At 37.9% G+C, this 12551-nt stretch overlaps 1 protein-coding gene across 8 annotated transcripts in view; it reads right to left on the reverse strand.

Annotated features, from left to right (window-relative positions):
* MSANTD4 (Myb/SANT DNA binding domain containing 4 with coiled-coils) overlaps positions 1-11106 on the reverse strand; it is a 63943-nt gene extending 52837 nt beyond the window's left edge. For 4 of the 8 annotated variants that reach the window (XM_089915481.1, XM_089915479.1, XM_022560552.3 and 1 more), the window contains exons 1-2: positions 1259-11079; positions 83-700 (exon numbers count right to left, since the gene is read on the reverse strand). In XM_089915481.1, the coding sequence (XP_089771607.1) occupies positions 83-544 (462 nt within the window). In that variant the 5' untranslated portion in view covers positions 545-700; positions 1259-11079. Of the gene's footprint in view, positions 1-82; positions 701-1258 lie in introns of all 8 variants that reach the window. The other 4 variants (XM_089915482.1, XM_089915483.1, XM_022560554.3 and 1 more) reach the window with 4 other exon arrangements.
* Between the last annotated feature and the right edge of the window lie 1445 nt (positions 11107-12551).

The following is a 12551-nucleotide window of genomic DNA, read 5'->3' on the forward strand; positions in this document are numbered from 1 at the left end:
ATTTAACTGTTCCTGGTCTATAATAAACTTTCATATCAGAAATGGAGAAATAAAAAGAGGGTTCACACAGGCTAATACTTACTTCAGGACTCTGTGGATCTCTTTCTTCCTCTTCCACTTTGACCTCAGTTAAGGATCCACCTGCATCCCTGAAATCTGCCACATTTTGCCAATCAAAATTTGTATCATTTCGGAATCCAATCTTTTCATCTATCTCTTCAGTGAGAGAATCATCTAAATCGGATGTGGGAAGGGGAAACCCCGAACCAACTAGCTTAATGTTCGCCTTCATCCTCTTTCTCTTCATAAGTGCTCGCCAGTCAAGGTACCTCCTTTTCACTTCTGTCCCTGTTCTCTGTTCTCCTTCTCCTACAGCATTCACACACTGTGCAATCTCCTCCCAAGCCATTCGCTTCATCACATTAATTGTTGTATTGAGCTGCTTGGAAAAAATGACTTCTTTCCTTTTTGTAATTTCTTTCAAAAGGGTCTGAGTTTCTTGTACACTGAAATTGCTTTTCCTTTTCCTTTTCAGTTGCTTCATTTTCTAACTTAAATGCAGTTTTTACAGTAAGAAAAGATGTAAAAAGAATTCTGAGGAATGCTACGAAGTACAGAAATCAAGGACAATTCCTTGTTAGTACTTTGTTTAAATCAGAGTTTTCCATTCATCCAATAGCACAGGCAGGATGGATGATTCCTAAAGAGAAAAAAGTAAAAATCAATCAACCTGCAACTTCTGCAATGTACTTCAACCCAATAAGCTATATAATTAAAAAAACAAAAGACCTCTAAATATGGCTCAAAACTGACTATATTTGTCTCTCTGCCAGCATTACCACAGTCCAAGATACCGTTTTCTCTCACCTAGGCTGCTGTAATGGTTCCGAACTAATTGACAGTATTCACTCTTGACTTGCTCCCTACTTCTACTCTACTCTCCCAAATTCATCCTTTCTACTCTAACTACAAAGGCCTTCTTTCAGTCACCCATTCTTGTCAGTCCCTTTCCCAGTTTAGGGCTTCTGCACATGCTGTTCCCTCTGCCTAGGAAATGGATTGTTCCCTGCCTAGCCTACTTAATTCCTCCTCATCCTTCAACTTGCAGATTAGACATCTGCTCCTCAGTGATGCCTTTGCTGACAAGTCAAATTACTCCTTGTCTTCATCTAAATGTTACACTTGTGCTAACATACAACTAAGAATGTCTCTCCCATTTCAACAGAAGTTTCATGAGGACAGCAACATTTCTACTCACCATGATGTCCCCAGAGTCTAGCAGAGATCCTGGCATATGGCAGGCATACCATAAACTTTTTGAATGAATAAATGAGTCAACCTGCCAAAATGACCATTAGTTTGGGATGTCAAAAAGCAAAAACATTTAGACTCTGAAAGAGGGTGTACCTGAAACTTGTTAGAAAGGTAAACTTTTCAGGCCCCACCCCAGACCATTTGAATAGGGAACTCTGGGGGCAAAATCCAGCAATGTGTGTTTCAATAAGCCTTCCAGATGATTCTAATACATGCTAAAGTTTGAAAACCATGGGGCTGACTCACACCAGTGAAACAAATGCTTTACACACCTGATTCTCTTACAGACTCTGATTTCGAGTGTTATAAATAGTGCATCTGTTTGGTGGAATCTAAAGCACATCCAAATCCTCAATACAATAGCTGGGAAATGTAGTTTTTCTGCTATCTAGCCTTTGCATTATGGGAAGGCACACTAGCAAACTGGAAAAGATGTTGAATGGGTCTTTTTCTTGGAAAAGAGATTTTTAAAAGTATGTAATGGGGACAAGGGCTCAGAAAGAGTAAGGGATATATAAACAAACCATGGTTTATGACTTCTAATTCACATACTGATCACTGCTACAGAGCCGATTTTTTTTCCCTTGCTTACAAAATGAGAGGGTTGGGATGAGGCTGTTAAGGTCCACATTTCCTGCCAATACAAAGAAAAAAATACCAAATATCCATTAAGTTCCATGTCCTGTCATTTAATCCCCACCACAGCACTGAATGCGAGATACCATCATTTGCATTTGTATTTACACAAGATTCAGGCAAATTGAATAATTTGCACATCACATGGCTAGTTAAATGACCGAACTTGGATATAAATTCAGGCTCCCTTAGGCCACATCTCCTTCCACTTTATTAGCAGCTTGTGATAGCTAAATCTTAGAAATGTGTTGCTAAGTTTTGAGATGCCTTTTAGTAGAAAATTTTCAGAAAGAACAGATCCTTATCTATGTGGAAGGTTTGGATAAAGTTCTGTATATAGGCAGAAAAACTCTCCAAAGTTTCAACCAGTTATGTTTCACTCTACCATGGTTTCTTCTCTTAAAAACTTTAATATCTGCCAGTTTAAAATTTTTATTAGAGTGAAAAATTTTTCCCTTGTAATTAAAAATATAAATAGTATTTTCTACTGAAGCAAAAATACAGCAACTGAGTAAGGCTAACTAAATTTAATCAGAAAATGGACTAATCTTTTCTATCACTGTTTGAGCCTCTTCTCTCTAGGACTTAAAAGTGGATGCAAATCCCTTATTTCTAAACTCTAATAAAAAGGTAATTTTTATTAAGATTTCACTAAACTTCTATGCATTTTTTCCTTTTCAAGTTTCCAGTAATCTTTTTCAACTGTGTATCTAATAACATCACCAAAAACATACCCACCACTACGTCGTTTTGTTTCTAACCTCTGATGTAGAATAGCCATCTTCTGAACTGCCACTTGCTGCTGAAATGGAGACTAGAGAGAACTAAAAGTTCAAAAGAGTAGAAAATAAACTCTCAAGAAATCATTGTCAATTTCATACCTCCACAAAAAGGGCAAAGCATGCAAAAACAAAAAAAGATTGCAGCAAACTATGCCTAAAGCAGACTTCCAAAATTTCTTGAGACATTTAATAATAAAATTGAAATCCACTAAATAAGAATGTATAATCAGTGGCAGCACTTTTGATCTTGCCCTAGGCAAATCCTGCCTTTATAGTCAAATATAAGCCTCTTGTCACTAGAATATAAGCAAACATATTCATACAAAAACCATAATTCAAAAAGAGACGTGTACCACAATGTTCACTGCAGCACTATTTACAATAACCAGGACATGGAAGCAACGTAAGTGTCCATCAACAGATAAATGGATAAAGAAGATGTGGCACATATATACAATAGAATATTACTCAGCCATAAAAAGAAACGAAATTGAGTTATTTGTAGTGAGGTGGATGGACCCAGAGTCCGTCATACAGAGTGAAGTAAGTCAGAAAGAGAAAAACAAATACCGTATGCTAACATATATCTGTGGAATCTAAAAAAAAAAAAAAAAATAGTACTGATGAACCTAGTGGCAAGGCAGGAATAAAGATACAGACATAGAGAATGGACTTGAGGACATGGGGCAGGAGGGGGAAGCTGGGATGAAGTGAGAGTAGCATCGACATATATACACTACCGAATGTAAAATAGTTAGCTAGTGGGAAGCAGCAGCATAGCAAAGGGAGATCAGCTCAGTGCTTTGCAATGACCTAGAGGGGTGGGTGGGATAGGGAGGATGGGACGGAGGCTCAAGAGGGAGGGGATATGGGGACATATGTATGCATATGGCTGATTCACTTTGTTGTACAACAGAAACTAACACAGTATTGTGAAGCAATTATACTCCACAAAAGATCTATTAAAAAAAATATATCATCAAAAGAGGTAGTGTGTGTAATGGTTATGAGCACACGTTCTGCAGTCAGACTGCCTGGGTTAGAATCCTGACTCTGCCACTTCCTAGCTGTGTGGCCTAATTTAAATTCCCTATGTGCAATTCCACTTGTAAAATAATATTATTACTTCATAGAGATACTGTAAGGATTAAAGGTTTTAGTAAAATATGGAATAGTTCCTGGAACACAGTTAGCAAATTAGGTTCACTATTATTGCACGAAAGGCAAATCTTTAAATAATTTTGACATAGGAAACAGAAAGGGCACAATAATATTGGTATTGTTCTAGTTCGTAGGTCAAGTGGTAGGTCTGTGGGTCTTTATCATTAAGCTTTATAACATTAGTGGTATATTGGAGCCTGTTGATGTGAGCTGGCAAAGGTCATTGTGCACATCTCTTCCCAACTCCACATTCAGTAATGTCATATTTGGAAATAGAAACTGGCCAAGATGGCAGTATTTACAACATAGAACTGGATAAATGTTACAAACTAGAACATTTTTCTTTTGAGTGGTCAGGGAGTTAGTTTACTAGCACACTTAAAGCTACATGATTTTTGCATATTTCAAATACTACCTAATAAAAATTAAGAAAATGCAATGTTTTAACATCTGATCCCACAACAGTTTAGTGAACATTCTAGAAGACTTGCAATTTCAGAGGATCACATTTAATTAGCACTGACCTAACATTCCTTATGTAATTCAAGTTATCAATTGGGCTGGGCAAGTATTCTGCTTTTCTCTAGAGGCAACTGAAGAATACTCATGAAATACTATATTTATAAGCAACACAAAAAAGGAACTGAACCTAACTGATTTACACATTATTAAACCAGCCCAAATATACTTCTCTTTAGTACCTATGTTGCGGTTGTGGCATATTTCAAGGAATTACTGCAGTCAAACTTGACTTTCTCCTTCCTCTACCATTTGCTCCACCCCTATGAGGAGCTGGAAGATGGTAGCCCACCTGCTCCAAAGGCAGTATCCTGAACACATAACACTGTGCCTAACAAACAGAAGGAGGTAAAAATACAACTTAAAATAAGGCAGTGATTGAGGGATGGGAAAAAGAGCAGAAGAAGAAATGGAAAATAACTCAAGTAAGGTCAGCTAGCAAAACTGAAACTGCTATGGGCAAAGCGTATGTTTAAAAGGAAAAGGCAGCTCAAGTCAACATAGGCAAGAAGCAGTTTATGAGATTAAGTGAAGACTTTAGATAAACTACCTACCCTATAACTATGCCAAAGAATATAACAGTTAACAAGTTATACAAAATTCTGAAAGGAAATTTTAAATAAATAGGCTATGTTACTACTTAGGCAGTATGAACCAATGATGAGCAGGTTATCAAAGACATATTTAATAAATGAAATCAGCAGGTTAGATGTCCTTAAAAATAGAACAGATTGCTAAAGTTACATCAAATTCCATATCAAATTACTTACAATGCATTAAAGAAGACTTTTTGTTTCCAAAAGATACAGAATGTTTCAGACCATTTAAATAGCTTCTTGAACCATTTAAAAAGCACTGTCATATTTAAAAGGTAGAAGCATGGTAAAAATACAAATATTCATCAATAAGGGATTAGATGAATAAGCTATACTACAGCTACATAATGGAATATGATGCCCAATTAGAGTATGAATATGGCTTAGCACAACATTTTACTATGTTAATGCAAGCCAACAAAACCAGAAAAGGAATGTGTACATATGTCTATGTGTGTGTACATACTCACAGAAGCTCAGTTTTCAACTTAGGAACATTTATAGACAGAACATGCTATGCTCTACAACAGGTTCACTCACTCTGTCCACCACCAACCACCAGTTCTAGGGATCATGTATACAGTCATTTGTCTCAATCATAGAGCTGTTTGTTTGCCTAGAGCACATCTGTTTCATTTTACTTTGAGGTGATTAACATTATATTAAAAATATATTTATGAGGGATTTTTATTACAGAAAAATACACTTTTTAAAGTTCCATAAACCCAATACCCACAAATCTCTGTTGACTTAAAAAAAAAAACAGTAAAATACATAGATATGGTTAGAGAACCTAAATAAAGCAACAAAATTAAGTGAAAATCTCTCTCCACCACCAGTGTAATTGATATTAATAATTTCTTGAGATGTTTCCCAGAAAATCATATGAATATAAAAGTACATATGTACTTATGAAACATTATATATTACACATATTACATGAATGCATATTAATTCCATTCATTAATTTAAAAAGCAGTGACTGGGCTTCCCTGGTGGCGCAGTGGTTGAGAGTCCGCCTGCCGATGCAGGGGACACGGGTTCATGCCCTGGTCCGGGAAGGTCCCACATGCCACGGAGCGGCTGGGCCCGTGAGCCATGGCCACTTGAGCCTGCGCATCCGGAGCCTGTGCTCCGCAACGGGAGAGGCCACAACAGTGAGAGGCCTGCGTACCACAAAAAAAAAAAAAAAAAGCAGTGACTGTTGAAGATGTTGAGTTGTAAAATTATAAGAAAATGAAAGGAAAATTGAAAACAGAAAAATGAGGTGTATATGAATGATTCTAAAGGACAAATGAAGAGACAAAGAGGAAATCATGAATGTAAAAACTTACCACCCTCTACAATGAAAAATAATCAACAAAAAATGAAGAAAAATTATGAAATTGAAAAAATTCTAAAGATGTTGTCTCTCAAACCTTATGTATTTGAATATCTGGAGCGCTTATTAAAATGAGATTCTGATTCAGTAGGTCTGGAGTGGGACCAGTGATTCTACATTTCTGACAGATTCCCAAATGATGCCAATGTTGCTGGTCCTTGGACTACACCAATAGAAATAGGGATCCACACACGTAATTTAAAATCTTCTAGTAGCCTCAGAAAAGCAAAAATGAAACAAAACCAAAGAAAGTGTAGAATTAATTTTAACATATTTAACCCCATAAGTTCAATATATTATCTTTCCAATATATGGTCGATGTAAAAATGATTAATGAGGGAGTTTCCATTCTTGTTTTGCTACTAAGTCTTTGAATCTAGTGTATATTTTACAGTTAGAGCACATCTCATTTTGTACTAAACACATTCTAAGAACTCAATAGCATATATTAGTACAGGTCTACAGCACATCAAAATCACCTAGGGAGCTTTTAAAAAATACTTATAACCAGTCCCTATCTCTGAGCAATTAAAACAATCTTAAAATACTGCTAGGCATTGGGAGTTTAAAAAGTGCTCTAGCAGATATTAAGCATTCTCAACACATACACACACACAAGAGTTAACTATGTGAGGTGATGGATGTGTTAATTATCTCTATCTTGGTAATCATTCCATAATGTATTATGTATATCATCATGCTGTATATTTTAAACATATACAATTATATTTACCAATGATTCTTCAATAAAGTTAAAAAAAATCTTCTCCAGGTGATTCTCATTTGCAGCCAGGATTGAGAAGCACCCCGCTAGAGAATCAGTGTTAAAAGTCTACTTGCTCAAATGTGTACTGAGAGGCAAGATGGAGTGCAAATGTTGTAGCTGCTAAGAAATTTCCCTTCAGAGATCATTAAGGCTTCATCTGCCACAAGACTTACAACAACAGACAAAGCTGGACTCTTTTCGGAAAAATATGCCCAGGAGAAAGTCATGTTAGGTGGAAGAGGAATATGTCTAATTGTAAGAACCGATTCACACTCCTATGTGCTGGGAATACATCAAAGGAATACAAGCTAAGTCAATTTAGACTTAAGTAGATAACCAAACTCTCTTTAGATAACCAAACTTTCTTTTAAGTCTTTAGACAGCTACCCATATCTTTATTAGAATTAGGACTGAACTAGGAGTATACACTGGAAACATCCATTAAGATTGAGTGATTAAGACACAATGCTTCATTCAACAAATATGTATTGAGTGCTTAAAACCTTTCAAAGGATTTGTACACATTTCGGAGGTAAATTTACTCTCCCTAGTCTTACTCTCTCTCTCCCTATTACAAACCCTGAGTCCTACCTATATATCTTCGTATCTACCTTTGCCAATTTTATCACCTCCAATACTAACCCCAGACATACTTTCCCAACCCACCCTCTCCAATACACGTCAGTATGGGCACACACAGTATGTCATTCTGAAATTCCTCTAAATTCTAGACCAGTGCTGTCCCATACAAATATAATGAGAGTCACATATATAATTTTAAATCTTCTAGTAGCCACATTAAAAAAAGTAAAGAGAAACAGGTAAAAATTAATTACGATATATTTTATTTAAACTAATATACCAAAATATTATTACTTCAATATTTAAACAATATAAAAACAATCGAGACATTTTACATTCTTTTTTTCTACTAAGTCTTCAAAATCCAGTGAGTATTTTGGACTAGCCATACTTCAAGTGCTCAATAGCAATATATGCCTATTGGCTACTGTATTGGACAGCCCAGTTCTAGCTTTCATGACCCCTACCTTAGGACTATCATACATGTATTCCTTTGGTACATGCTCCCAATTCCCATGGTCTTTGCTCTTTTATCTGGCCAGTGACTATTCATCCTCAGCACCTTCATTGTTCCATTAATCTAAATCTAATATCCCTGCTACATGCTTCCACTATCAGGCTATATTATAATCACTTACTTTACATTAGGCGCAATAAGGGATCAAAGATGAATATATTATTTCTATCAAATAATTTATAATTTAGTAAAACATATACGCATAAAATTTACATGAAAAAATTTTAATGGAGACTGTAAATGTCAAGTTTGAATACGGACTACCTAGGCTTATATATTAATTCCACCACTTAGAAGCTCTGTGATCTTAAGCAAATTACTTAACCTTTTAAACTTATTTCCTAATTTATAAATGGGAAAAATAATAGAATAATACTCACGATGTTTTGAGGATTAAATGAGATAATCCAGTCAAGAAGCTTATAATATGTAGGATATAATAAGCCCTTAACAAATACCAGCTATTATCCATTTCCTAGTATAGTCTAGACATAGTAAGTGAATATTTCTTTACTTGATGAATAATGTGAATGTAAGAAAAGTGCAACAAGAGAAGTTATTAACAAAATACCCTGGGTGTTCAGAAGGAGAAATCTTTGGTGGGATCAAGGGAGGTTGTGAAAAGGAATTAGCGCTTGATTTGGGTCTTAAAAAACAAATATAATAATGAGGGGCAGTAATAAATGGCAGAAGTATCAGGAATCAAAGTTGGATAGCTAGGCTGGGGCCAAATGTCAGCAAATCTTTAATGTTGACTTGTAAGAACTTATTCTTTGCTAAAAAACTTACTATAAGAGGCAAATATATCTGTGAAAATTCATATATTTTTGAAATTCAAGCAATATACCTTTTATATGGAGGCAATGTTACTGTAATAATATACAAACTATAACATGCAAAATACAAGTGCATAATAATAAACAATGATTGCAGTTGTCAAGAGAATCCTAATTTAGGCAGAAATCCATAATCAGATTTTGCTGCTCTTAGAGTCTGAGATCAATTTTGTAATGATAAAAATAACAATCCTTTTAAAACTATGCTTGAGTCAATACACTCTTAAAATTTTGGCAGCAGTTGCTTTTATGTGCATATCCTGTTTCCACCCCCCAACAATTTGTAACTCCATATCTCTATCCTACAAAAGCGGTATCCCTTTGTCCCTGACTGTTCTATGCTAAACTGATGAACTATTTCATTGACAAAATGCACTTTATTTATTTTTTAATTTTTTTAAATATTTGGCCGGGAGGCACGGCTTGCGGAGTCCCCTGACCAGGGAATCTTGTGTCACAGCAGGAAAAGCACGGAACCCTAACCACTAGACTACCAGGGAACTCAACAAAATGCACTTTAACACACATTTTTTACCTCACTGAAATTGACATCAATATGTATCTTAGATTTCCAGTCAGTCATGGCTTAAGTGTGTGAAAATCTTTGACATCTGATTAGTGTTAAGACAGTACCCAAATCAAAGCAAACAAGTTGAAATTTGGTAGCTATGCTTGCATGAAAAGAAACTAAGCTATGTTTCCAGGAATTTCTTTTTTCTCTCTTCTCCTTTACATTTTGGTACTCATGTAACAGCTTAGATTTTCATCATCCATTACCCAATAATTTACTCAAATATTTATCAAACTCCTACTATGTGCCAGGCACATATTCTTGGTGCTGGGGCTAAACACATCACAAAATATGAAAAGATGCCATTTTAGATGTCAAACACTATCCCTTTCATATTGGTTTTCTTCCCTATCTTTACAAAAGAGAATTTAGTAGTTGCAACCTCTAAAAATTCTTAGTTCTTCCATGCCCAATCACAGAGAACAGCCATTTTCCTGAAATCCCATTTCACAATAATTCTTTCCTGGTTGGAAATAGGTATAAGTAGTTCACTTAGGTAATCCTTGTGAAGATGGTGTACCACCAATGGCATATTATACCTGGGCAATTTTTTTCAAGGACTAATACTTAAGAATGAAGTTCCTAAATATTGCATGATAAGACAGAAGTAAGAGGTCTGAGTTAAATCAGGCTGTAAATTCTGGGTCCAAAATTTTTTTTTGGTAAACTCATTAGGCTGTTCAAGAAGAAAAACGTCACAAAATCTACAAACTTCCCCCAACCCCCACCCCAATCATCTTGGAAGTGTGCTCCCCACCTCCCACCAACCCCGCACCCTACTGTCGCCACCATATACTTAGAGGAAATTAACCTTCCTGCCGAATAGGATGCTCTTCTCTATAAGCTGTGATAGGTAAATGATTAAAGTTTACTTAAGTATCGCCGGTTATCATATTAATAAAATACCTCTCACTCCCCACCTCTTCCTTTGGAGCAGCCCCCCTTGGGAGAATCCAGGAAGGCTGAATTCCTGGGAGGTCAGTCAGGAGTAGGGGGCGCGCCCATGACTCTGCCACAGAGCAATGGCTGCACCTGGTAGAATGTGGGGCAAACTGGAAGAGTCCCCGCTCCGCATATTAAATTAGCGTCGCGACTGGGCGGCCGAAAAACCTTCGCAGCCTTGTTTCAGCGGCTTGGGCCCTCCCTACCCTCCCAGGTCAGGCGGCAGCTGCGACTGGTATTTCTCCTGAACGTCGTAGTCTGCTACGCCGCAGGGCCAGGTCCAGAGCCGGCAGCGGGGGGGCAGCTACCTGACGCTGCCACGCTAGCACCCACCGGCCGCGGAGCCTCCACTTCCCTAGCAACCTCCTCCACGACGCAACAGCTCACCTACGACGCAGGCGGAACCTCCCCACGCTCGCCTCTGGGGTGTGTGGGGGTGGGGTGTCAAAAAGACGCTTCATTAATTCCCCGCCCACTGACTTCGCCCCCCTCCTGCCGCTAAACCATTGGCTGGCGCGGCTGCCGCTCGTTTAACGAGGTTCGTCCATTGGCCCGGAGGATACTGCCATTCTGGCAGAGGGCCCGCCCTAGGTCTTCCTCACAAAGGAAATCGAGTCCCAAACCGTTCCGGGTTAGTGCCCTGGAATTCCGCCCCCTTGTGAGTCCTGGCCTCCCGTTCAAGCTCAGTCTTTGGCGCACGGCTCTGTCAATCAAGAGCTTTAGGAAAGGATTGGCCCCTAGCAATCAGCCCGCAGCCTGTTCAGCAAGATTGGGACACAGGTTGCTCCGTCCCCAAACTCTACTCCTATCCTGACCCTTACCTGTTAAAAGAGCAAAGAGGAAGTGGGATCCTTGCGTTGCCCTAGCTGGTTCCTAGTCCAGCATCACCTTCTGCTCAGACAACTGTGACCTAGTTTAGCCTCAAAATCATTCCTCTGAGACTGCCCTTGCCAAAGCTCACTGGTGATTTCCTTACGGCTAAATCTAGGCATCACATCTCTGTCCTTATCTTACCTCCTCAAAAAATATTTGACTTGTTGACCTTTCTTCATTTGATTTACATAATGCTTCTCCTGGTTTTCCTCTCAGTCCTCTTCTCTATCCCCTTTGCAGTTGCCTCTTTCGCTGCCATCTCAGGTTACGGTGTTACTAATGGGTCTGTCTTTCCATTGCCTTTGTTCAGGCCTCTATTGAAATCCTGAATTACATCAGTAGCATTCTTACTGGTCTGTCAGTTATCCTGCCAGTACGACTGTAGTCCATTGTTCACACTGTAGCCAAGACAGGCTGCTTAAAGTTCTTTAGTGGAACCGCACTCATCTTATGATAAAGTATAAACTCTTTACAAGAGTTTCTTCTGTTTTTCTCTCAGGCATACCTTTCATCAACATTCCTCCTCTTTCGTTTTCCTTCTTCCTTACTCCAATTACTTCCCTTCTGTCGGTTCCTAGATTTGACAGTGGCCTTGGGACTTAGTTTGCATTGCATTGTTTCCACCTGGAATGATTTCTCCCTGCCTATTCCCTGCTATGCCCAGAATTTGTTTTTAAAGTTGCTTTCTGAAGGAAGCCTTCCTTTCTCTCCATTCACACTACCTCCACTTCCAAGTTGTCCCTCTAATGTAGGTTTGCCAGATAAAAGACAGGATACTCAACTAAGTTTGAAGTTCAGATAAATAACAGATAATTTTTGGTATAACTATGTCCCATTTAATATCTGACATCCTGTATTTTCATTTGCTAAATCTGGCAACCTACTCCAGCATGCTCCCATCATAGTACCTTTCCTCTGACAGCTCTTATCACACATTCTGTGCGGGCAGGTGTTTCTTGTTCACTGCTGAAATTTCTTTGCCTAGCGCAGTGCCTAAAATATAATAGTCGCTCAAAAAATATTTGGTAAATAAATAATGGAATATTCTGGGTGAATCGTGAATACTTGCTCAATA

This window comes from Delphinapterus leucas, chromosome 7 (assembly GCF_059928025.1).
Source record: "Delphinapterus leucas isolate spDelLeu-1000000601 "Yukka" chromosome 7, BTC_Dleu_Yukka2, whole genome shotgun sequence".
Taxonomy (NCBI): domain Eukaryota; kingdom Metazoa; phylum Chordata; class Mammalia; order Artiodactyla; family Monodontidae; genus Delphinapterus; species Delphinapterus leucas.